At 40.9% G+C, this 26,914-nt stretch overlaps 1 protein-coding gene and 1 non-coding gene across 5 annotated transcripts in view; one reads left to right on the forward strand and one right to left on the reverse strand.

Moving 5' to 3' along the window:
- KATNAL2 (katanin catalytic subunit A1 like 2) overlaps nucleotides 1–26,914 on the forward strand; it is a 109,622-nt gene that overhangs the window by 31,381 nt on the left and 51,327 nt on the right. For 3 of the 4 annotated variants that reach the window (XM_059880805.1, XM_024984252.2, XM_024984251.2), the window contains exon 2: nucleotides 20,237–20,307. In XM_059880805.1, coding sequence (XP_059736788.1) covers nucleotides 20,237–20,307 — 71 coding nt within the window. Of the gene's footprint in view, nucleotides 1–17,653; nucleotides 17,722–20,236; nucleotides 20,308–26,914 lie in introns of all 4 variants that reach the window. The other variant, XM_059880807.1, reaches the window with a different exon arrangement.
- LOC112444235 (U6 spliceosomal RNA) lies at nucleotides 11,448–11,551 on the reverse strand. The gene has a single exon (XR_003032489.1). It is a non-coding gene; the product is annotated as a U6 spliceosomal RNA (small nuclear RNA).

Consider the following 26,914-nt stretch of genomic DNA (forward strand, 5'->3'; position numbering starts at 1 on the left):
AAGCATATGGGCAATGGGTAGGGAATACACCTGTTCATCATACTCCATCATTTTCACCTCCCCAGCAAAAATATGTTCAGAATCCCCATGTTAACCACTCTTGATGATGGCTGTACAAAACACCTGAACAAGCTAACCAAGACTGCTTGAGGCAAAAACACTGAAATAAAGTTTTCACTTTCCCAAATGGAAAAATGCACACATGTCATATTAACAGTTGATAATTATATACTCAGAAGAGGTAACCTCAGTTATCAGTTAAGAATCTGCATACTGTGTAATTCATTAACATTTACGGAGCTACTTTATATTAAGTTACTAGTAAATAAGTAAAGCTTCTATGGAAAACTTCTCTTTATTTAGGAGTTCTCTTACTTTGGTGGTGGTTTAGTCGCTAAGTCATGTCCAACTCTTGCAACCCCATGGACTATAGCCTGCCAGGCTCCTCTGTCCATGGGATTCTCCAAGCAAGAATATTGGAGTGGGTTGCCATTTCCTTCTCCATGAGAGAGTATTCTTGGTTGTAGGTTTTCCCCTTTCATCTCTGTAAATATATTGTGCCACTCCCTTCTGGCCTGCAAAGTTTTTGCTGAAAAGTCAGTTGATAACCTTATGGGAGTTTCCTTGTACTTAACTTTTTGTTTTTCTCTTGCTATTTTTAATCTCTCTTTTTATCTTTAGTTTTTGCTACTTTTATTACAGTTTGTGTTGGTGTGGTCCTCTTTGGGTTGATCCTGTTTGGGAATCTCTGTGATTCCTGGACCTGATGTCCATTTCTTTACACAGGAAAGTTTTCTGCTGTTATTTCTTCACACTGTTATTACTTCACACTTCACACTGTTATTTCTGCCACACTCTCTTTCTCCTATTTCTGAGACCCTATAATGCAAATGTTAGTACCTTAATGTTTAAGAGTTCTCTTAAACTCTCTTCATTAAATTTTTTTTCTTTTTTTTCTGTTCAACTTGGGTGATTTCTACTACTCTGTTTTCCAGCTCACAGATTCATTCCTCTGTATCATTTAATCTACTATTGATTACTTCTAGTATATTTTAAAATTTCACTTATTGTAGTTTTTATCTTTCTTTGGTTCTTCTTTATGTTTTCTAACCCTTTATTAATAACTTTCAACTTCTTACTCTGCTTACCTAATCTTCTCCTGAGTTCTTTGAGCAGCTTTACAATTATAACGTTGAGGTCTTTATTGGGTTGATTATCTCCACCTCACTCATTTCATCTGGTGTTTTATCATGTTCCTTCATTTGGAACATATTCTGTGTCACTTCATTTTGCCGAATTTCCTGTTTTTATTTCTGTGTATTTGGTAGGTTGGCTATATTTCCTGACCTTGGAGAAGTGGACTTTTGTAGATGTCCTGTGTTTCCCAGAAGTGCACTTCCCTCTGGTTGCAAGAGCTATATGCTTTAGGATTATCCCCTGTGTGGGCCGTGTGGGTCATTATGTTGTGACAGGCTGACTACTGTGGGTTGTCTGGTAGGCCTGGGTGCTTTATATATAGAGCTTCTCTGGTGGCTCAAATGGTAGAGAGTCTGCCTAGAATGCAGGAGACCCAGGTTTGAACCCTGGGTCAGGAAGATGCCCTGGAGAAGGAAATGGCAACCCTATATGTATAGCAATATAAATAGCTATAAACCATATTGTTTTGTTGCCTGTGCTGAAGCTGCTAGCCACTGGTGGATGAGGCTGGGTCCCAAAGCAGCTGGATACAAAGCCTTGAGTGGTTCTGGGGCTAGTGCTAGTCCATTGATGGGTGGAGCCAGGTCCTAGGATGGGTGGTTGCAGGGCTAGGTGTCTCGAATCCACTAGATGGCCTGCTGGTGTGGGGCCTGTTCCTGACACAGCTATCTGTGGAGTCCAGGGTGTCCGAAAACAGGTATTGCCTTGCTGGTGAGTGGGCCCAGGGACAGGGGTTTCCCAGGGCTAGTGCTAGCCTGCCATGGGTGGGACTGAGGCCCTTGGAGTCCTGGGGCTAGCGCAGGTTCACTGGTGTGAGGGTTCTGGGGACAGGTCCTGGGGCAACCTGTCTAGCTACTTGGCCTGTGGTGTCCCTGTACCCGTGCTTATAGGCTTGTGGGTGAGGCCAGTCTCAGTGCTAACAAGCTGCAGGGAGGACTCTGCAATGGCACTAGTCAGCAACAGTGTCCTTGTGATAGAATGAGCTTCCAATAATGGCTGCTACCAGCGTCCATGTCCACAAGGGGAACTCCCGTATCTTCCTGCCTCTCCAGGAGGCTCTCAGAGATCACCAGGGAGGTCTGACCCAGGCTTCTTTCAAATTATTGCTTCTGCCCTGGATCCCAGCACGTATGGGATTTTGTGTGCACAAAGAAGAAAAAAATAGAGGTGAGGTCTCTATTTTCCAGTCTTCTGGCTCTTTTGAAAGTAAGCCCCATTGGCCTTCAAACCAAACATTCTAAGGGCTCATCTTCTTGGTGCAGGACTCCCAGGCTAAAGATCATGATGTGGAGCTTGAACCCCTTACTCCTTGTGGAAAACCACAGCAGTTGTAATTATCCCCCCATTTGCGGGCTGCCCACCCATGGATATGGGTCTTGACCATATAGCATCTTCACTCCTCCACCCTGTCTCATTGTGGTTCTTTCTTTTCTATCTTTAGTTATAGAAAACATTTCCTTCTCTTCTTCTGGTCTTATCAATAGCTGCTCTGTAAGCAGTTGTAATTTTGGTGTGCTTATGGGAGGAGGTGGGTGCGGGGTCTTCCTACTCCACCATTTTGGCCATTCTTTATTTTTAATGACACTGACTTGTTCAAGAAGCCGTGTCAATTATCCTGCAGAACATCTCCCTTTCTATAGTTGTCTGATTGTTTCCTCGAGGTTTCACCTGCTGTTTTATGCCTGGTCACACTGTGATGTCGCCTTACCAGGATGGCAGTCTGATCTTTCCATCATGCAGCTATGTTGCAACTAGAAAGTACTCTGTCTGAGCATGAGCTTTTGAAAAGAACATAAACCTCGTGATTCCATAATCTGCTTCTGTGTTTATAACAATGGCATGGCACAGAAAGTCCTCTGTATTTCAATAGGCTTTATACTTCCCTGAAATCCCCAATTTTATAACCAATTCATACTCAGGATTGACTCTACATGCTTCCCTTCATGGAACACTGTTCCTGAGCATAATTGACCGGTTCTGATTTTTTATTAAGTATAATAAATGCCTTTCTTGGATCTGTAGACACCACTTTTGGTAGTTCTAGTGCTTCATCAAGTTGAGCAGCATTTGAAAGTTGGGAAGTTTCCTGGTAGAAACAGGAGGTAATCAGGAAACAAACAAAAAACAAATTAGAACTTATGGGTATATATATTCAAGCTTTTAAGTGAATTTTAGATGCAAAGACTGTAAAAGAGAACTATAATAAAAACATTTGAAAGAAGAAATGTGTCCTTTTTAACTGTTTGTTTTTGAGATGGAAAGCTTAATGCAAAATTTGGATCTTATTACAGAAATTGAAACGAGCTCATGCAAATTAATCTCCATTGCACCCGTAAAAAAGAAATTAAAAGCGCTAATGCTGCTTCTAGTGTATATACAGTAACATTTCCTAAATATCTTCTGGGTCTAAAGCTAGGAATGATATTCAATGCTTCCTTTTCCTCAGGCTACAGTATCATAGGATTCAATTTTGAATCTGATAATGGGGGCACTTTTGTTGCACAATAGCCCACAAAGGAAATGAAGGAAGTAGAAAACAGGCAGATTATTGAAGCAGAGACAAATGAGACGCCTCGGTTAGAGGCTCAGTTTTGGGCTTCCTTTCTTTGGTAGACAGAAATTAATTGAGCATCTAATTGTGTCCATTTCAGGGGCACATTACCTTTTACAGTTTAAATTGACCATTGATGGTGGCCCTATGCTTAGTCTTTTAATCCAGAAGACAGTTTTCTATGTTCATTTGAATGACGTGAGTAGAAGATGTTACAGATCTGACAGACTTTATACTTTTATTTAACAAATTTATAAGATGACATTCTGTGTTTCAAGTAATTACATATCTTAAATAGTTAATACTAGGTATTTGCATAGAGTTTTCTTAGCTCTCTTTTCTGCTCTTAACAAATTCTGAATTTCCATCAAACTTATCTCAAAGAAAAAGTAGTGATTTTATTTTAAGGCCTGGGCACCTCAAGTATAAGCTGTTTCACAATCTGCATAGAAAGAAAGCCATTTTTGAAGCAACCCATGATCAAAGAATTCTAAGTTACTGAGCCACAGCATGTCCTTAAGTCCCCATTATCTGCTGTAGAGAGCAAGTCTACTTGCCAGACTTTGTGATTCCAGCCTAAAACCCTAGAAGTACTCTTGACTGGAGTTGAGACAGCTACCGTTTTCCAGGAATGTAGTAAAACTTTGCGGAGCCACCTCAGACAGGTCGTTTATAGTCTTTCAAGAATATGGTCAACATTGCTCAGATCAGCTCAGGATCTGGAAGTCCCTCCATTCCAAGAGTTAGAGCTTTGCCTTCCTATTCATCTTGGTATACCAGGATTTCACTAAGTCAGTGATTCACTGATTAAGTGACTCTGCAGGGATTCTAAAAGGAATTTGAGGGAAATTATTCTAACAAATCCTTCAGCTCATTTGGTGAGGGCAGCTGTGAAACCCAAGGCTCTCCATATGTGTGTGGATAATTGGATCCCTAGATTTCTCTGCCTTAGTGTATATGTACATGAAAGGCATCTGTATATTCAGTGTATAGGCATGCAAGGTCAGGGGACCAGGGACCAGGAAGTGTAGTGTGGAGGAGGAGACGCCTGTGGGTGCCTTTGTCTGGATCTTTCCCTCCTAGTGAATGGAACACCCAAGGCCAGCATCAGTGTCAGGACATTTCCCACTCCCGTACCTACTGATGCAGAAGAGGGGAGGGACCCTGATATCAGAGTGGCTCATCTGCCAAGGTGATGATGGAATTTCTTAGCATAGAAATTTTTTGATCTGTGAACAGTAGAATCCAGCCTATTGGGTTTCCTTGCTTTGTACTTGCCAAAGTATTAAACAATTCAGAAACCTCCGGATAAAAAGAAAAAAATTGAGTTGCTGTACCCTCATCCCATTCCTTGCAGAAGGCGATGGCACCCCACTCCAGTACTTTTGCCTGGAAAATCCCATGGACGGGGGAACCTGGTAGGCTGCAGTCCATGGGGTTGCGAAGAGTCAGACACGACTGAGCGACTTCCCTTTCACTTTTCACTTTCATGCGTTGGAGAAGGAAATGGCAAGCCACTCTAGTGTTCTTGCCTGGAGAATCCCAGAGATGGGGGAGCCTGGTGGGCTACCATCTATGGGGTCACACAGAGTCGAACACTACTGAAGTGACTTAGCAGCAGCATCCCATTCCTTTACCCAGAAGTATCTAAGTTTTTCACCAAAGCACAGAAATACACATCCACACTCTTTCACTCATAGAAAAAGAAAGGGAAAAAAAATTAGATATGTCTTGGGCTTCCCTGGTAGCTCAGACGGTAAAGCGTCTGCCTGCAATGCGGGAGACCCCGGTTTGATCCCTGGGTCAAGAAGAGACCCTGAAGAAGGAAATGACAACCCACTCCAGTACTCTTGCCTGGAAAATAGGCTACAGTCCATGAGGTCGCAAAAAGTCAGACACAACTGAGTGACTTTACTTTCACTTTCACTACATATGTCTTAGAATTAGGTAGATCTGCATTTGCTTATATACAGAGGTGTTCAAGACATATTATTGAATGGGGGAAAAAGGCCAAACAGTATACACAAAATGATTCCATTTTTGCAAATTTAAAAGAGTATTTGCAAAAATGGACTCATTGATGTATTGATATATATATTGATATATTCAGAACAATTATATGAGAAATTAGTAATAGTGATTGGGTGGAAAGCTAAACGTTTCTTTTTAAACTTTTTGTATTAATTGAAGTTTTTCTTTGTCCGATTTAAACATTACCTTTATGTTTTAAAAAGTTATTTATTTATTTTTGGCTGCGTTGAGTCCTCGTTGCTGCATGAAGCCTTTCTCCAGTTGAGGCGAGTGGGGACTACTCTTCATTGCGGTGAGAGGGCTTCTCATTTCAGTTTCTCTTGTTGCAGAGCACAGGCTCTAGGGCACGGGCTTCAGTAGTTGTGGTGTCCCACAGTATGTGGGATCTTCCTGGACCAGGGATCAAACCTGTGTGCCCTGCGTTGGCAGGCAGATTCTTAACCACTGTACCACCGGGGAAGTCCAAACACTACCTTTAATTCAAACTTTCTTTCTACTCGGGAGTGGACAGACAGTACGTGGGTGGGGAGAAAAAGCTATGTCTTCAAAATCTTTCCTTGTCAGTGTATATAGATCTACCTTGTCTTTGTATTGTGGTGATCCTTGGTAAGCCTGTATCATGATTTATGTAACCTCTAGTGGACATTTTCTGTGTGTGTGTGTGTGTGCGCTCCATCGTGTCCTACTCTATGTGACCCCATGGACTGTAACCTGCCAGGCTCCTCTGCCCGTGGAATTTTCTAGGCAAGAATACCGCAGCAGGTTGTCATTTCCTACTCCAGGGGCTCTTCCTGACCCAGGGATCGAACCTAAGTCTTTTGTATCTCCTGCATTGGCAGGTGGATTCTTTACCACTAGCGTTTTAGATATTTCTAATTTCAGAGGAGAATGTGCATAATGCTTTATTAAATATCCTTGAACATTAATTATTTTGCACATGTGAACCATTCCTATAATATAGTGTAATCTTGCGTGAATGGTGAGGTGTGGAATTGTGAGTTGGTGGGCATGTGTTTCATTTTGCTCTGTAAAAATGTTGTACTAGTTTATATTCCTACCAATTGTATCTGAGTACATATTCTTTCATACCTTGCCTGCTCTGAATATTAGCTGGGTAAAATCTTAAAAATTTCTGCATTAAAATTTTTTGAGATTCTTTTTGAAAGAAGCTAATATTTTTGTCCAGATGCACTGAAGAAATACCAATAATACTTAAGGTGGTTTCTTCAATTTTCTGTGCACGGCAAGCTTTTTGATACAACCAAAAATAAAACATATGAAGGGAATATCTGCTTAGATGATTTTGTGTGTTCTTTTCTTTCTGGGGACTCTATCTTGTAGTCACGTTGACTCAGCAAGTTTGTTACAGCCAATTCATCAGAACAAGTAAAGGAGCATCGTTGCCACATTCTAAGATATGGCCCGGCTCTGCCATCAGGGCAGTAAGGAGACCCTCATAATCGTGTGGGTGATAAGCAGCCCCCCATTTCCATTTTGAATAACTTCAGAATATTACATGAAATCATTTGTATTTCCAGCCATATCATTTATTTTATATTAGTTACTAAAAAAATTATTCAGATTATTTACATTCATTTTAGCCTTTTTCTCCCTACCTCTCCCTGTTTTTATGTATTTTAAGACAGCTTTGTTGAGCTATAATTCACATACCATGCAACTCACCCATTTTAAATGTACAGTTCTATGGCTTTTAAGGACAGAGGGTGACAGCTAAGGGGTGCAGAGTTTCTTCGGGGAGTAATGAAGATATTTTAAGATTATTATAGTGATTGTGGTATAAATCTGTAAATAAACATGGGCTCTACCCAGGTGAGCACCTTTAGGAAATTCAGGGCTACCAGCCAAAGCCAGAGCAGTGCGTGTCATACTGAGGTGCACAGGCAAAACACCCCGACTGTCTTTTCTCAGCATCTTAGTCATAAGAGAACACGAGCGCGTGTTTAGGAAGGAGCTCGTACTCCCAGAGCGTAGCATGGAGGGACTCTGAACTCTATGAACAAAGTAACTAATAGCTGCTGCTGCTGCTAAGTCGCTTCAGTTGTGTCCGACTCTGTGTGACCCCATAGACGGCAGCCCACTAGGCTCCCCCATCCCTGGGATTCTCCAGGCAAGAACAGTGGAGTGGGTTGCCATTTCCTTCTCCAATGCGGGAAAGTGAAAAGTGAAAGTGAAGTTGCTCAGTCATATCTGACTCTTCGGGACCCCATGGACTGCAGCCTACCAGGCTCCTCCGTCCATGGGATTTTCCAGGCAAGAGTACTGGAATGGGGTGCCATTGCCTTCTCCGAATAGCTGTTGAGTACCCACCAAACACTGACCCTGACGCTGGCAGAAAACCCAGAGTTTCGCAAAACACTGCCCAGGTAGAAATGGTCACAGTCCGTGTCCAGTGCAGTCCCTCTGGGGATGTTTGTGGCTTTCATGGCTCTTTAATTCAGATCCTTTTGTTCTCAAAAACCTTTGCTTACAAATGAAACAGATGAGCTTCAGGTACAGCAGGACTGTGACTTTTCTGGAGTTAAAGGCATAATTCCCTATGAGATACACTTCTCTCGGTGCAGCAGAGTGACTAATTAACTGAGGCCTGGCCAGTAGTTGCTCTGAAATGGTCACTAAAATTGTGAGATTCAGTTTGAGAACCTGTTTTTTACTAATTTGTTACTAATGTGAGGTCAGCCAAGAATTACTGGTAACCATAGTTATTTGATTTTGGCAAATTTGGCACACCATTTTGGGCAAAACAGCAATTTCTCTTTGGTCTCGTGAATGTGCAGGGGTGGGAATGGACATTGATGAGTAAGAGTTAATGCAGGGGGGGAATTGATGGAGGGAAGGTCATTGGCCTGGGAGCCAGAGACCTAGGTTCTGAGTCAAACCCTCAAGTGTGAGTTTGAGAATGTGGACATTTAGAAACATATTCCATTAATCTTGCTTGCAGTTTTAGTTTTTATTTTGCAAGCTTGATTTGAACTGAATTTTATGCTGATCATCTTTATCATGTAAACAGTCCTTCGGAACTACCCAAATTTCATAAAGGACCCCAGTGCTGGGAAAGATCAAGGGCAAGAAGAGAAGGAGAGGACAGAGGATGAAATGGTTGGGTGGCATCACTGACTTAATGGACTTAAGTCTGAGCAAACAGCGGGAGATAGTGAAGGACAAGGAAGCCTGGCGTACTCCAGTCTGGGCTCTCTGAGAGTCAAATAGGATTTAGCCACTAAAGAGCAAAATTCATGAGGTGCTTCCCCTCCTCATACACTAGATGGCACTATAGGTGAGGCAAATCAATTTACCAAAAAAGAGCCTTGGATAACCAAGACTAATTTTGGTAAATTAGAAAAGCTTAGCACTACAGGATACTTCTATTTTCTGGGAAACAGAAGAGTTACCTTGAGAAGCCTTAAGATAGAAACCCTCTAAGACACTGAAATTATGCCCACAGACTAGAAAGCAGTGGGAGCAGATAATTGAATGAAGATATTATGAAATAGCTGCATTATACCTAAGCTCTTACTTTGATATGAACTTTTTTGGGGGAGGGGAGAAATTACATACTGTGAAATAAAAGTAATCACAAGAAATAAACGTAAATTCCATTCACATAATGTTAAAAAATGTGAAAACCTAAACCTAGAGTCTGTTATACAGAGTTAAGAGAAAAACAAATATCAGATATACGTATTAAGTTAGCTACTCAGTCGAGTCCGACTCTGTGATCCCATGGACTGGAGCCCACCAGGCTCCTCTGTCCATGGAATTCTCCGGGCAAGAATACCGGAGTGGGTTGCCATTCCCTTCTCCAGGGGATCTTCCCAACCGAGGGATAGAACCCAGGTCTCCTGCATTGCAGGCAGACTCTTTACCGACTGAGCCACCAGGGAAGCCAAAAATATTTACTCATGATCACATTTTAACGAACTGAAGAGTCTATTACTAAGAGAATAAATAAACATTATGTGATACATTCTTTTTTTAATTTAACTTTTTTTGTGTGTGTTAGTCCCTCAGTCGTGTCCGACTCTTTGCAACCCCACAAACTAACCTGCCAGGCTTCTCTGTCCATGGAATTCTCCAGGCGTATATATACAATATGTATATGTACATGATATCTAAATGATATACTCTAGAAGAATAGTACTGATGAACCCATCTACAGGGAAGGAATGGAGACACAGACTAGAGAATGGACTTGTGGACCCAGCTGGGGATGGAGGGGCTAGGAGAAATCGAGAAAGTAACATTGACATCTGTTCATCATCATGTGTGAGATAGACAACTAACAGGAAACTGCTCTATAACACAGAGAGCCCGGCCTGGTGCTCTGTGACGACCTCGAGGGGTGGAATGGGGAGAGAGAGAGGCTTTAGAGAGGGGATATGTATAAAATTATGACTAATTCATATTGATGTACGGCATCAACCACCACAACATTGTAAAGCAATTATCCTCCAATAAAAAAGTTAATTATCCTCCAATAAAAGCAATTCTCTTCCAATAAAAAAGCCCTTCCTCGTTAGTATAGTGGTGAGTATCTGCACCTGTCATGTGGGAGATGGGAGTTTGATTCCCCAACAGGGAGGCTGTATACATAATTCAAAGGACTTCCCTGTAGCTCAAACAGTAAAGAATTTGCCTGTGATGCAGGAGACCAGGGTTCAATCCCTGGGTTGCGAAGATCCTCTGGAGAAGGGAATGGCAATCCACTCCAGTGTTCTTGCCTGGAGAATTCCATGGACAGAGAAACCTGGCGGGTTAGTTTGTGGGGTCGCAAAGAGTCGGACATGACTGAGGGACTAACACACACACAAAAGTTAAAAGAAGAACGTATCACACAATGTTTATTCATTCTCTTAGTAAGAGACTCTTCAGTTCTTTAAAATGTGATCATGAGTAAATATTTATGGATATTAAAAAATGTGGAAACTATCTACAGTGTATTTTTAAGGATGTATGGTAGGCTTCCCTGATAGCTCAGTTGGTAAAGAATCCTCCTGCAATGCAGGAGACCCTGGTTGGATTCCTGAGTCAGGAAGATCCCCTGGAGAAGGGAAAGGCTACCCACTCCAGTATTCTGGCCTGGAGAATTCCATGGACTGTATAGTCCATGGAGTTGCAAAGAGTTGGACACGACTGAGCGACGTTCACTTTCACGTAGTTGGTAAAACCATAAAGAGAAAGGCAATGCTGAGCATAAAAATTGGGATGGAAGTTACCTCTGGTGGGAGGAGGGGAAACGTCTGAAAGGAACAGTGAGGGCGTTTCTTAGACACAGAACGTGCTCTGGGCTCTAACCAGAGTGAAGCCTGTTGTTATTATTATTATTATTAAAAAGGAATGGATGTTTTATACTCTTCTATATGAATTACATATTTCATAATAACAGATAAAAACATAGCAAAGATTACTGTAATTCCCTTCTTGATTCTTTTTTAATTTTTAATTTTATTTTATTTTTAAACTTTACAATATTGTATTGGTTTTGCCATATATCAAAATGAATCCACCACAGGTATATATGTGTTCCCCATCCTGAACCCTCCTCCCTCCTCCCTCCCCATACGATCCCTCTGGGTCATCCCAGTGCACCAGCCCCAAGCATCCAGTATCGTGCATCGAACCTGGACTGGCGACTCGTTTCATATATGATAAAAATATGGAACGCTTCATGAATTTGCATGTCATCCTTGTGCAGGGGCCATGCTAATCTCTGTATCGTTTCAATTTTAGTATATGTGCTGCCGAAGCGAGCACCCTTCTTGATCTTTATCTTGCCTTTCCAGTTTTTTAACTCCCCCTGATGCTACAGATTTCTTTAAGGACAGAGGGGGAGATGTACCCAGGGTCATTTTTTAAGGATGGCCTGTCATCTGCTTTTAAAACTCTCTTAATGTTATCAGATCTGTCCCTGAGGGCAAATTTGGATTTTAGAAACAGTCAAAGCTGCTAATAAAGTATGTTTTTAAATTTGGTGAGGCCCAATTTCAAACAAGAGGACTCTCCAACAGCTGAGGGGTGATTAAGTTATGATGCTTTCTGTGCAGTCATTAAAACTTTTAATAGCTGGGAAAAATATTTACAAAGTATTTTTATGGAAAAAAAAAACACAGCTTATCAAAACACATGAGAAGCCTATTTTGTAAGAAGATGGAAAGAGTGTAACCAAAATATCTTATTTTTTTTTCTTGTGCATTTATGCATTGGTCCAGTTTTCTACAGGGCCGCGTATTATTTTTGTAAATGTGGGCTAGGAGAGGATGAAGTGAAGTGAAGTCGCTCAGTCGTGTCTGACTCCTTGTGACCCCATGGACTGTAGCCCACCAGGCTCCACCGTCCATGGGATTTTCCAGGCAAGAGTACTGGAGTGGGTTGCCATTGCCTTCTCCAGGGGATCTTCCCGACGACCCAGGGATCAAACTCAGGTCTCCTGCATTGCAGGCAGATGCTTTACCACCTGAGGTAACAGGGATGAATCTACATTGAAGGTGATTTTAAAAGAAGAGTTTCAGAAATGTTTTGAGCAATAGAATAAAAGCATGACCTACTAAGGTGACTACTTTGAAGAGTGACTCCGTTTAAATATATTGAGTTGGCCAAAAATTTCCTTCAATTGTAAAATAAAAATAAAAGACGTATTTTTCATTTTCACCAGGAACTTTACTGAACAATGTACTCACCGTTTTCTTCCACTACCTTCTGCCATTTTCCAGACAACTTCATAATTCCATATTCCCAAAACTTTTTCTCTTTTTGAGCAAAGAACTCTTCTGGGTGCTTATTACAGTTCTAGGGAATTGAATTTTTTCCATTAAGCGAATTTTGTAAAGACCAAAATAAATGGAAATCCAAAGGTACAATGTCTGGTGAATACATTGGATGAATCAGAACTTCCCAGCCAAGCTCTAATAGTTTTTGCCTGGTCATGAGAGAAATATGTGCTCTTTTGTTATCTTGATGGAAGATTATGTGTTTTCTGTTGACTGATGCCGGACACTTTTTGTTGAGTGCTGCTTTCAGTTGGTCTAACTGGGAGCAGTACTTGTTGGAATTAATTGTTAGGTTTTTGGCAAGGAGCTCTTAATAAAGGACTCCCTTCCGATCCCACCGTATACACAATAGTACCTTCTTTGGTTGAAGACTGGCCTTTGGTATGGTAGAGGGTGGTTCATTTCACTTGCCCCACCATCTCTTCCATTCTACATTATTGTACAGTATCCACTTTTCATTGCCCGTCACAATCTGTTTTTTAAAATGGACAGTTTTCATTACATTTAAGTAGAGAATCACATGCAGAAATATGGTCAAGAAGGTTTTTTTTCCACTTGACTTACGTGGAACCCAATCATCAAAGTGATTAACGTAACCAAGCTGGTGCAAATCATTTCCAATGCTTGATTTGGATATTTTGAGTATATCAGCTGTCTTCTGTGTGATATAACATTGATAGTTCCCAGTTAATGTCTTGATTTGATCTCTATCAACTTCAACTGGTCTACTTGACTGTGGAGCATCGTCTAGCAAAAAACTCCACAAAGCACTTTTGACATGTTTTTTCACCTTCTCCAAACACTTAAAAAATCTTTTTTTGTGTGTTTCAGTTGAGTATTTACCTTTCTCAAAATAATAAAGCATAAAATGCCAAAAATGTTGCTTTTTACTTCCATCTTCAATATTAAAATGGCTACACAAAAATTCACCAATTTTGATGCTTTTTTAAAAAGTTGCACACTGATATGACTGCTGTTAAAATACAGTCTGAAAATTGTTTCCAATGAAGTTAAAGACAACCGAGTGCTATTTAGATCCATTTTACAGGGGAAAAAAAGAATGAACTTTTTGGCCAATCCAGTATTAGATCTGATATTTTTGTTTAAAAATCAATTCATATTAAAAAAAATTTTTTTTAAAGAGCAGTTTTAGGTTCACAGCAAAATTGAGTGGAAAGTTCAGAGAATTCCCATATATCTCCCACCTCACATGTCCACAACTCCAGCATCATCAATATCTTGCATCAGATGAATCTACATTGACACGTCTTTATTACTCAGAGTACATAGTTTGCATTGCATTAAAAGTCACTTTGTGCACACCCTATCGATTTTGACAATGTGGCTACCTTGATAGTGTCATGTAGAATAGTTCACCGCTCTGAAAGCCTCTGTGTTCTGTCTCCCTCTCTCTCCCCACCACTGATCTTATTGTCTTCATAGTTTTGCTTTTTTTTTCCAGAATGTCACATGGGTGAAATCACACAGTATGAAACTGTTGATATAAATAATCAATAAACAACCTAAAATAGGAATGAAGTGAAAGTGTCAGTTGCTCAGTCAGGTCCGACTCTTTGCGACCCCATGGACTGTAGCCCTCCAGGCTCCTCTGTCCATGGGTTTTTCCAGGCAAGAATGCTGGAGTGGATTGCCATTTCCTTCTCCAGGGGATCCTCCTAACTCAGGGATCGAATCTGGGTCTGCATTGTAGGCAGATTCTTTACTGTGTGAGCCACCTGGCCCATCCCATAATAAAAGTAGAGAAGTTTTATTTGAGCCAAACCAAGGACTATAGCCTGGGAGACACAGATTCAAGAAGCATTTGAATTATGTTCTGCAGGATCAAAATGGGGCAGGCTTTTAAAGGCAAAAACTGGAAGGTTACAACTAGTTATATGAGCTGTTTATCAAGAATTATAACTGGAGCTGGCAAGAAGTAAGTGTGCTTGTGGAGTAAGGATTGGTTGGGGTCCACATGGTTGCAGCTGCTAGCAGTTTGAGGATAGCTAGTGGTGGTGTTGAGTCTGATACTGTTCAGAAATTCAAGTGCTTAGTAATGTAGAACCTGTCTGAAACCACATTCACAGTGGCCACCAGGCTCCATGTTGGATGCTTGAACTACAGTTACTCCATTTTGGTTTTTAAAAGCATTCTTTTCTTTAATGGTTAAAGCAGATGTACACTTTATATTTGATAGGCTGCAGACTGGCTATTGTAGACTAAGCCAGATCACGTGTTAGGCAGAATGACTTCTCCATAACTCAGTATTTGAAAGTTTCTCCCATTGTTACCTTTTCAGATCAGCTTCTTTCACTTAGTAATATGCATGTTTCCTTCATGCCTTAATATATTTTTTAAAAATACTGTCTGATATTCTGTTGTGTAGATGTGGTGCACTTTATTGATTCACATACTGAAATAGGGTATTTTGATTGTTTCTGGCAATTATGAATAAAGCTGCATGGGCAGCTTCAGAGTGAAAGTTTGTGTGTAGATGTGTTTTTAACTCTTTGGAGTAAATACCAAGGAGCATGACAGCTGGATCATATGGTAAGAGTATGTTTAGTTTTGTAAGAAACCAACAAACTGTCTTCTGAAGCGGCCGTACCATTCTGCATTCCCACCATCAGTGAGTGAGAGTTCCCATGGCTTCACATCTTCATCAGTATGTGGTGCTGGTAGTGTTTTGGATTTTCACCATTCTGATAGGTGTGCAGTGATATCTTGTTTTAATGTGCTACTCCTTGATGACGTATGTTGTTGAGCATCTTTTCATATATTTGTTTAGACTATCCATATATCTTCTTTTGTGAGGTATTTGTTCATTTCTTTTGCCCATTTTCAATTGTATTTTTTGTTTTCTTATTGTTGAGTTTTAGGAGCTCTTTGTATATTTTTAATATAGTTCTTTATCCGATGTGTCATTTGTAAATATTTTCCCCAGTTTAAGTCACTACTTTTTGTGTTAAATATTTTATTACTTCAAGGATTATAATTTTCCTTTAATCTCCTTTTCTTTTCTCTTAGACTTCTGGGGACTTTTGCCTTATTTATTTTATCCTGAATTCAAAGAAAAAGTTTAAATAAATAGCAACAAAATGTGTATAAACTGGGTGATTAAATGCAAATTAATTTTTTTAAAAAGCAATAATTATCTCTGAATGGCAGAAAACAAATTTTGGTTGAAAAGGTAGTTCAGTTCAGTTCAGTTCAGTCACTCAGTTGTGTCCGACTCTTTGTGACCGCATGAATTGCAGCACGCCAGGCCTCCCTGTCCATCAACAACTCCCAGAGTTCACTCAAGCATACGTCCATCGAGTCAGTGATGCCATTCAGCCATCTCATCCTCTGTCGTCCCCTTCTCTTCCTGCCCCCAATCCCTTCCAGCATCAGAATCTTTTCCAATGAGTCAACTCTTCGCATGAGGTGGCCAAAGTACTGGAGTTTCAGCTTTTACATCATTCCTTCCAAAGAACACCCAGGACTGATCTCCTTTAGAATGGACTGGTTGGATCTCCTTGCAGTCCAAGGGACTCTCAAGAGTCTTCTCCAACACCACAGTTCTAAAGCATCACTTCTTCGGCACTCAGCTTTCTTCACAGTCCAACTCTCACATCCATACATGACCACAGGAAAAACCATAGCCTTGACTAGATGGACCTTTGTTGGCAAAGTAATGTCTCTGCTTTTGAATATGCTATCTAGGTTGGTCATCACTTTCCTTCCGAGGAGTAAGCGTCTTTTAATTTCATGGCTGCAGTCACCATCTGCAGTGATTTTGGAACCCCCAAAAATAAAATCTGCCACTGTTTCCACTGTTTCCCCATCTATTTCCCATGAACTGATGGGACCAGATGCCATGATCTTAGTTTTCTGAATGTAGAGCTTTAAGCCAACTTTTTCACTCTCCTCTTTCACTTTCATCAAGAGGCTTTTTAGTTCCTCTTCACTTTCTGCCATAAGGGTGGTGTCATCTGCATATCTGAGGTTATTGATATTTCTGCTGGCAATCTTGATTCCAGCTTGTGCTTCTTCCAGCCCAGCATTTCTCATGATGTACTCTGCATGTAAGTTAAATAAGCAGGGTGACAATATACAGCCTTGATGTACTCCTTTTCCTATTTGGAACCAGTCTGTTGTTCCATGTCCAGTTCTAACTGTTGCTTCCTGACCTGCATATAGGTTTCTCAAGAGGCAGGTCAGGTGGTCTGGTATTCCCATCTCTTTCAGAATTTTCCACAGTTTATTGTGATCCACACAGTCAAAGGCTTTGGCATAGTCGATAAAGCAGAAATAGATGTTTTTCTGGAACTCTCTTGCTTTTTCCATGATCCAGCGGATGTTGGCAATTTGATCTCTGATTCCTCTGCCTTTTCTAAAACCAGCTTGAACATCAGGGAGTTCACGGTTCACATATTGCTAAAGCCTGGCTTGGAGAATTTTGAGCATTACTTTACTAGCATGTAAGATGAATGTGATTGTGCGGTAGTTTGAACATTCTTTGGCATTGCCTTTCTTTGGGATTGGAATGAAGGTTTACTATGATTCCTTCACAAGGTCTTAGAAATACAAGTTGCTTCGTTTTCTGTATTTTCTGGCAATCTGAATAAAAACTTATCACCTTAAGCAACAAAACTTTATGTGAATCATTTTGGGTGGATATCTTTATAAAATAGTGTTTTACTTGCCTGCATAAACATTATGTTCAAAATATTGAACTTAACTGAATCTTAAGAGAACAGTGTATTCAAAAAACAAGAACAATATGTTTTTGAAAAAGGAACGATCAGAGCATAAGAACAAGCTCTTGGAAGTTAAAAGTATTTTTGTCTGAATAAATTATGTAGAATTATTTAAAGACAAGGCCAAGGAAGTTGCCCAGAAAATAGAAAAAAAGAGACCAAAAAATGGGACACATATAGGGTAAAAAAATCTTGTAAAACATGCATACGGGTACTTAAAAATCAAATAGTACTATATTTTATCCCTTTTTAAGTTTCTTTTTCATTGTGACATAACACGCATTACATAAATTTAACCATTTTAAACTATTTTTTTAAAGGTTTACTTATTTGTTCATTTTTGGCAGGACTGGGTCTTCACTGCTGCCTGTGGGCTTTCTTCAGTTGCAGAACGTCGGGGCTCCTCTGTGTTGAGGTGTGTAGGCTTCTTGCTGCAGTGGCCTGCCCTGTGCAGACCACAGGTTTCTGTAGTTGCAGGTCATGGGCTCTAGAGCATAGGCTCAATAGTTGTGGTGCAAAGGCTTAGATCCTCAGCATCTGGGATCCTCTCAGACCAGGAGTCGAACCTGTGTCCCCTGCATTGGCAGGCGGATTCTTAACCACTAGACCACCAGAAAAGCAAAGGTACATGGAGATGTGGTTGAGAATTTGCATGGCTGAAAGTGTCTTTATTCTATTTAAAAATGTGATCATTTGAAAGGGCATAACTTTCTTATTCCTGGTCCTTTGAAGGTAAAGGATCTTTTCTTCTCAGGAAACTTTTAGAATCTTTTTAACTCTGGTGTTCTGAAATTACACAATTTCGTTCACGCCTGCCTTTTTCCATTCGCTGGGCTTGCCGTTGTCAAACCAGACATTCTCATGCTTCCATTCTAAAATAAAATGTCTTTTATTATTTCATTGTAAATTATCCCCCTGTGCTTTCTCCAGTTTATTTTTAAGAACCTCTATTAATGGGGTATAACCTGGATTGATTTTTTAAGATTTTTTCCCCTATAGTGTCCCATTTTTGGGTCTCTCTCTCTCTCTCTTTTTTTTTTTTTTCTATTTTCTGAACAGTTTTCTTGGCCTTGTCTTTAAACCATTCTAGAGAATTTATTTAGACAATAATATTTTTAACTTCCAAGAGCTTGTTCTTATTTTCTGTTCCTTTTTCAAAAGAGTTGGCTTAAGACTAAATATTAAAAAAACTAAGGTCATGGCATCTGGCCACATTACTGCATTGCAGATAGAAGGGGAAAAGGTGGAAGTAGTGAGACATTTCCTCTTCTTGGGTTCCAAAATCACTGGGGACGATGACTGTAGCCATGAAATCAGAAGACGATTGCTTCTTGGCAAGAAAGCCATGACAAACCTAGATAGTGTGTTGAAAAGCAGAGACATTATTCTACCAGCAAAGATCCAGATAGTCAAGGCCATGGTCTTCCCAGTGGTCATGTATGGTTGTAAGAACTGGACCATAAAGAAGGCAGAATGCCAAAGAATTGATGCCTTCAAACTGTGGTGCTGGAGAAGACTCCTGAAAGTCCCTTGGACAGCAAGGGGATCAAACCAGTCAATCTTAACGGAGATCAACCCTAAATATTCACTGGGAGGACTGATACTGAAGCTGAAGCTCCAGTATTTTGGTGATCTGATGTGAACAAAACAACTCATTGGGAATGTACCTGATGCTAGAAAGATTGAAGGCAGAAGGAGAAGAGAGTGTCAGTGGATGAGATGGCTGGACGGCATCACTGATGCAATGAACATGAACTTGGGCAAACTCTGGGAGATGGAGAGGCCTGGCATGCTGCAGTCCACGGGGTCACAAAGAGTCAGACACGATTGGGTGACTGAACAACAACAATGGATATTTCAATTTTATTACATTAATTTTTAGAAAGTTTGGATGAATGCCTCAAAAGTTTCTATGTGTCATCATCGTGTTTGTGCCTATATTTTATGATATAATTTGGGCCACTCGGGCCTTTCTTGCTTTTATCCAGTTCTTACCTGTGTTCTCTTTAGATAAAGGTAAGCATTTTCAAATAAGGGAAGTATTAGTGAAGGTAAATATTTTATGAATACATTTTAAGAGAATGTGAGATACCAGATAATGTAATTAATACGGATAATGCACATTAATACTATGAATTAAAGTACAGCTTCATTCAGTTTAAATAAGGACATTGTTATTTGGGAATGTCCCCTTTATGGTCCCTGCTACTCAAGAGGATATTCTAAATGCCCGGGTGGGGTTCTCCTGAGTGGTTTGTTGGAACTTATCTCCACAATATTTTAAAAATTTATTTTTAATTGAAGGATAATTGATTTACAGTAGTGTGTTGGTTTCTACCAAACATCATCTGCATGTTTGTGAAGGGTCTGGGTGGGATTCTGGGTGAATTTAAGGGTTTCCCTGGTGGCTCAGTGGTAAAGAATCTGCCTGCCAATGCAGGAGATGCAGGTTTGACCCCTGAGTCTCAAATATCCCCTGGAGAAGGAAGTAGCAACCCACTCCAGTATTTTTGCCTGGGAAATCTCATGGATGGAGGAGCCTGGCCAACTACAGTCCATAGGGTTGCAAAAGAGTTTATCTTTTAACATCACTTTCCTTCACCTGGTTCAAATAAATGTGTGTGTATTTGTTCCTTTGCAGTGATAAGCAATAAAATGCCAATTAGTTTGGCAGTAAGAAGTGAACTAGTCAAGTGCAATCCCAATTGAGATCATTGTACCTTCAGTTTACAATTGAGGAGGCAGCTCTGAGAAGAAAATAACAATGGAAAAACAACTTTATATATCCTTAGAGACCCCAACCTGTCTTGCAGCCTTTAAGTTATGCTTCTTGCTTTTGACAGGTTACAATTACCTTCAAGAGTTTACTGCTATAGAAGGAGTGTTGTATTTCATTGTTATCCCATCTGCATTTTCTTTTTTGTTCACAGTGCGAGATGAGGACAGAAGCACGACGAAAAAATCTTCTGATTTTGATTTTGCATTACTTAACACAAGAAGGGTATGTTGCACTACAGATATTTACAGAGATGATTCCTCTCTTTCTCTGACCTCTGCCTTTCCAGATACACACTTTTAAAAGCAATTAATAACTGTATTTTTTAGAGCAGTTTTCGATTTACTGAAAAACTGAGCAGAGATTTCTGGTATATGGGTGAGAACTCCCATATATCAGCAGTTCCCCACCCTGCCTAGTGACCCTGTTACAGCTTACTTCGATGGGTACGTTTATTGCACTTGGTGAGTTGATATTGATACATTATTATTGAAGTCTGTAGTTTACATCAGAGTTCACTTTGTGTCGTATAGTTCTACGAGTTTTGACAAAGGCATGATGTCACATATCCACCCTTGTAGTATCATGCAGAACAGCTTCTCTGCTCTAAAAATCTCTTGTGCCCTACCTATCAATGCCCCTACCCCACCTCCAGCAACCCAGACACCTATTTTTATTGTCTCATTTGTCTAGATATTTTTCACATTGTGCGTTAAAAAAAATTGTATTAACAAAGCTACCCAGTTCATGGGATACTTGCCCTTTCCCAATCAGGTTTGAAGATGGTGTAGGCCTTTTAATGAGATTTCTGAAGTCCCATTGCTGGCACACAAAGACAGCTTTCTTACTCCTCAGTTTTCCTTCCTCAAAATAAAGGTTTTGCATTTACCTGGATGACTTGTACTCAACTCTCTTTCCTGAGGAAATTGGGAAGCATTTGAGTTTGGCCACCTACCTCATTTAAAAATGTGTGAGCATTGGAGAAGGAAATGGCAACCCACTCCAGTACTCCTGCCTGGAGAATTCCATGGACAGAGGAGCCTGGCGGGCTACAGTCCATGGGGTCACACAACTGTGCGACTAGAAAAAAAATGTGCGAGCACTTACAATGAAGACTGCTGGTATGCTGGGTCTGGGAGAGGAAGAGAGACTACAAAGTATCTGAAGGCTCCTCTTTTTAATTTATTTTTTATTTTATTTTGGCTGTTGCACTGCACTGCATGTGGGATCTTAGTTCCCCAACAAGGGATCAAACCCTCGCCCCCTGCATTGGAAACTCAGAGTCTTAACCACTGGTCCACCAGGGAAGTTCCTGAAGACTACTGTTTAGAGTTTCCTTTCCTTTTAAAATTTTCAGCCTGGAAGAAAATATTCAGGTTTCAGGATTAATAGGGCTAAAAACTTTTGAGTTAAAGCAGTGGTTCTCAACCCAGAGAACCACTGAAAAGATATTTGACAACGTCTGGAGTCCTTCTGAGTGGTGTACCGGTATCTAGTGGGAAGAGGCCAGGATGCTGCTGAACGCCCTTCAGGTGCACAGGACAACCCCAAATGTCAATCACACCCTGATGGAGAAACCTTTCCTTAGAGCACAAAGAACCAGCCTCCTGCTGGTATTCTCCCAAAAGACTGAATGAGCATCTCTTCCTCCGATAAATGTTGTAGCTGTCCGTGAAATAGGAGATCTACTGTAGCTGAGAGTCTAGTAACCCTCGTGTTGAGGTAGGAAGGCAAGCTGGAGGGTAGGAGGTGGCTGGGACGGAAGTGAGAGCTGATGCTTGTTTCTCTGATCTGTGCCAGCAGCAGCTGTTTTAAATAAATCTAGCGCCCTCCCAAGGGGAATAACCATTCTAGAGACCTTGAGGACTTTTTCTTTTAAGCTCTAAGGGAAGTAGTATTAGGGTCCCCCTTTTACATTTGAAGAAATTGAGGCTTAGGGGCATCTAGCAACTTGCTGGAAGTCGCCTGGCTCTAAGTGGGGGCACTTTGCAGGCCTGTCTCACCCCCAAGGTCTTTCAGGATCTGATTCCTCTGCTATGGTGTGGAAGACTTGTTTTTGTTTGAGGATTACCTCAGGAAAATAAAAATGTATGTGTGGCATATTTTTTGAGTTTAAAAAAAAATAGATGGGTTTTAAAAGTCAGAAAATGAAATCTCTGCAACTGTAGTGAAGCATTCTTTTGTTATTGAAAGATTTGAATTTTTATCATGGAGGTTTTTTTTTTTTGGCCAAAATTTCAAAGGCATCCTTTTTGGTGATGGATTATAACACAGCATTTTTGAAAAAATTTTTATCTTATATTGGAGTATAGCCGATTAACAAAGTTGTGATAGTTTTAGGTGAGCATCGAAGGGGACTCAGCCCTATGTTATACATATCTCCAGTCTCCCCAAACTCCTCTCCCCTCCAGGGCACCACATAACACTGAGCAGAGTTCCATGTGCCATACAGTAGTTCCCTGTTGGTTATCCATTTTAAATATAGCAGTGTGTACATGTTCATCCCAAACTCCCAAATTACCCCTCTCCCCCTACCCGCTAGCAGCCATAAGTTTGTCCACTAAGTCGACAACAGCATTTAAAAATTCTTTTTGTTTACTTATTCATTTTTGGCTGCATTGGGTCTTTGTTGCTTTGGGAGGGCTTTCTCTAGTTGTGGCAAGCAGGGGCTCCTCTTTGTTACGATCCGTGGGCTTTTCACGAAAGTGGCTTCTCTTGTTGCAGAGGAGGCTTCAGTCGTTGCAGTACACGGGCCCAGTATTTGTCGCGCACAGGCTTTGTTGCTCCGTGGCACGTGGAATCTTCCAGAAGCAGGGTTCAAACCTGAGTCCCCTGCATTGGCAGGCAGATTCTTATCCCACTGTGCACCAGGGAAGTCCCAGCAATTTTTTTTATTTTAACAGCACTTTTGAACAAACTTTGTGACTGAGTAATATGATTTCTCCCTGGACTGACCGCATTAGATCTTCAGTGACAAAATGTGGCCTTTCTTATAATACCTTACATCAAAATTTTGGAAATGGCCTTTTTTCTCATGGTAAACATGATGAACATGGTAAACATCACGGCAGATGGTGACTGCAGCCATGAAATTAAAAGACGCTTACTCCTTGGAAGGAAAGTTATGACCAACCTAGACACCATATTAAAAAGCATAGACATTACTTTGCCAACAAAGATCCATCTAGTCAAGGCTATGGTTTTTCCTGTGGTCATGTATGGATGTGAGAGTTGGACTGTGAAGAAAGCTGAGCACCGAAGAATTGATGCTTTTGAACTGTGGTGTTGGAGAAGACTCTTGAGAGTCCCTTGGACTGCAAGGAGATCCAACCAGTCCATCCTAGAGATCAGTTCTGGGTGTTCATTGGAAGGACTGATGTTGAAGCTGAAACTCCAATACTTTGGCCACCTGGTGGGAAGAGCTGACTCATTTGAAAAGACCCTGGTGCTGGGAAAGATTGAAGGCAGGAGAAAGGGATGACAGAGGAAGAGATGGTTGGATGGCATCACCAACTAGGTGACGGACATGAGTTTGGGTAAACCCCAGGAGTTGGTGATGGACAGGGAGGCCTGGCATGCTGCAGTTCATGGGGTCGCAAAGGGTCGGACACGACTGAGCAACTGAACTGAACTGAAACATGATGAACTGCGTCATGTTTAACATTAGATTTTCATGTCATTGAAGATCTAATGTCAGTCCAGGGGAGAAGAGCAATTGACGAACCAGGCAGTCTGCATGTGGGCAGTGGGTTGCTCTGCACTTTTCACCGTTCATTGATGGAAAGCGCTTCCAAGGGCAGCATAGTGCCAAGTGTCTGCTCTAAAACCAGGGCTGGCAGGTTGGTGTGGTAGGAAGGGCTTGCAAGGTAGCAACACAGACTCAGGAGCCAGTATTGTTGTTGTTCAGTCGCTAAGTCATGTCCGACTCTTTGTCACCTATGGGCTGCAGCACGCCAGACTTCCCTGTCCTTCACTATCTCTGGAGTTTGCTCAAATTCATGTCCACTGAGTCAGTGATTCTATCCAACCATCTCATCCTCTGTCACTCCCTTCTCCTGATGCCCTCAATCTTTCCCAGCATCAGGGTCTTTTCCAGTGAGTCAGCTGTTCGCATCAGGTGGACAGAATATTGGAGCTTCAGCTTCAGCATCAATCCTTCCAATGAATATTCAGGGTTTATTTCCTTTAGGAATGACTGGATTGACTGGTTTGATCAACTTGTGTCCAACAGACTCTCAAGAACCTTCTCCAGCACCACAATTTGAAAGCATCAGTTCTTCAGTGCTCAGCGTTCTTTATTATCCAACTCTCACATCACAACTGAAAAAACCATGGCTCTGACTATAGGACCTTTGTCAGCAAAGCGATGTCTGCTTTTTAATACTCTGTCTAGGTTTGACATAACTTTTCTTCCAGGAGCAAGCTTTTTTTAATTTCATGGCTTTAGTCACTGTCCGCAGTGATTTTGGAGCCCAAGAAAATAAAATATGCCACTGTTTCCACTTTTCCCCCATTTATTTGCCATGAAGTGATGGGAGCAGATGACATCATCTTGGTTTTTTGAATGTTGACTTTTAAGCCAGCTTTTTCACTCTCCTCTTTTACCTTCATCAAGAGGTTCTGCCTTGATGGAGGAGCCAATCTGCCTTGGTTCAAATGCCCACTCTACTCTTTGCTAACCAGTGACCTTGGGCAATCTACTTACTTTCTTTGTCCCTCAGTTCCCTTGCTTGTAAAATGGAGTAATGGAAGATAATGAGTGTCAGGCACATGTTTTATTATGAGGATTAAACATATGACTTGCTCAGAGTAGTGCCTGACAACACGTGAGCACATATGAGTCCTTGCTTACTTTTACTGTGGAGGAGGTACGAGCTGGATTTTATTCTTCTGATACACAACCTGGTTCAGCAAAGAACTTAAAGCAGTTAAAAATGTGGGTTTGGCCCACTTTTCATTATCTTTTGATAAAAATCTCAGCTCCATTCAAAAAACTCTGAGCTGAATTACCTTGAGACAGTGTTTTCTAAGCACCTGGAACTCTATAACAGTCATTCTGCAGAATGTTAATTGATATGACTTCAAATGAGCTTTAAGGTCAAGTAAGCTTGGCAAACATTGGGTTCAGTTTAGTTCAGTTCAGTCGCTCAGTCATGTCCAACTCTTTGTGACCCCATGAACAGCAGCCTCCCTGTCCATCACCAACTCCCAGAATTCACCCAAACCCATATCCATTGAGTCGGTGATGCCATCCAACCATCTTATCCTCTGTTGTCCCCTTCTCCTCCTGCCCTCAATCTTTGCCAGCATCAGGGTCTTTTCCAATGAGTCAGCTCTTCGCATGAGGTGGCCAAAGTATTGGAGTTTCAGCTTCAACATCAGACCTAGCAATGAACACCCAGGATTGATCTCCTTTAGGATGGACTGGTTGGATCTCCTTGCAGTTTGCAATCCAAGGGACTCTCAAGAGTCTTTTCCAACACCACAGTTCAAAAGCATCAATTCTTTGGTGCTCAGCTTTCTTTATAGTCCAACTCTCACATACATACATGACCACTGGAAAAACCATAGCCTTGAGTAGATGGACCTTTGTTGACAAAGTAATGTCTCTGCTTTTTAATATACTGTTTAGGTTGGTCATAACTTTCCTTCCAAGGAGTAAGCGTCTTTTAATTTCATGGCTGCAGTCACCATCTGCAGTGATGTTTACCATGTTCATCATGTTTACCATGAGAAAAAAGGCCATTTCCAAAATTTTGATGTAAGGTATTATAAGAAAGGCCACACTTTGTCATTGAAGATCTAATGTGGTCAGTCCAGGGAGAAATCAGTCCAGTGATTTTAGAGCCCAGAAAAATAAAGTCAGCCACTATTTCCATTGTTTCCCTGTCTGTTTGTCATGAAGTGATGGGACCGCATGCCATGATCTTAGTTTTCTGAATGTTGAGCTTTAAGCCAACTTTTTCACTCTCCTCTTTCATCAAGAGGATCTTTAGTTCTTCTTCACTTTCTGCCATAAGGGTGGTGTCATCTTCATATCTGAGGTTATTGATATTTCTGCTGGCAATCTTGATTCCAGCTTGTGCTTCTTCCAGCCCAGCGTTTCTCATGATGTACTCTGCATAGAAGTTAAATAAACAGGGTGACAATATACAGTGTTGACGTACTCCTTTTCCTATTTGGAACCAGTCTGTTGTTCCATGTCCAGTTCCAACTGTTGCTTCCTGACCTGCATACAGGTTTCTCAAGAGGCAGGTCAGGTGGTCTGGTATTCCCATCTCTTTCAGAATTTTCCACAGTTTATTGTGATCCACACAGTCAAAGGCTTTGGCTTAACAGGCTCCTTTATTTCCTGACTTCTCAGATCTTCTAATTTACATACAATGGGAATATATCTGTGCTAAAGTCACAGTATTCTGGGCTTTGCAAACCAATTTGGCCAAGGAACTGATTTTTCCTCAGGCCATCTTTAGGGACTAGTTTTTCATGGAACACCCTGAGAAATGCTGCCTTCACAGATTCACTGACCCTCATAGACCTGAACTCACCTTATAAGGCCCCAACATCAAGAGCTTTGTATTAATAGATGCTTGATAAGTGTTATTTGAGCAGCCATTAAGGAACTTACTAGCAGGTAGATAGGTGAAATAATTGGAAAGAAAGACACAGCAATTCACACAGGTAATTACTGGTGTTTTTTTTTTTTTGTATTCTAGAAACTGTATCAGGAGAACTGTAAAAACAAAAAGACAAAAGTCACACAGCTATCCTTTCTCCTGCAGGTGCTATTACTGCCTCAAGAATCATCTGTTTACAAAGCATGCATTTCCCC

This window comes from Bos taurus, chromosome 24 (genome assembly GCF_002263795.3).
Source record: "Bos taurus isolate L1 Dominette 01449 registration number 42190680 breed Hereford chromosome 24, ARS-UCD2.0, whole genome shotgun sequence".
Taxonomy (NCBI): Eukaryota; Metazoa; Chordata; class Mammalia; order Artiodactyla; family Bovidae; genus Bos; species Bos taurus.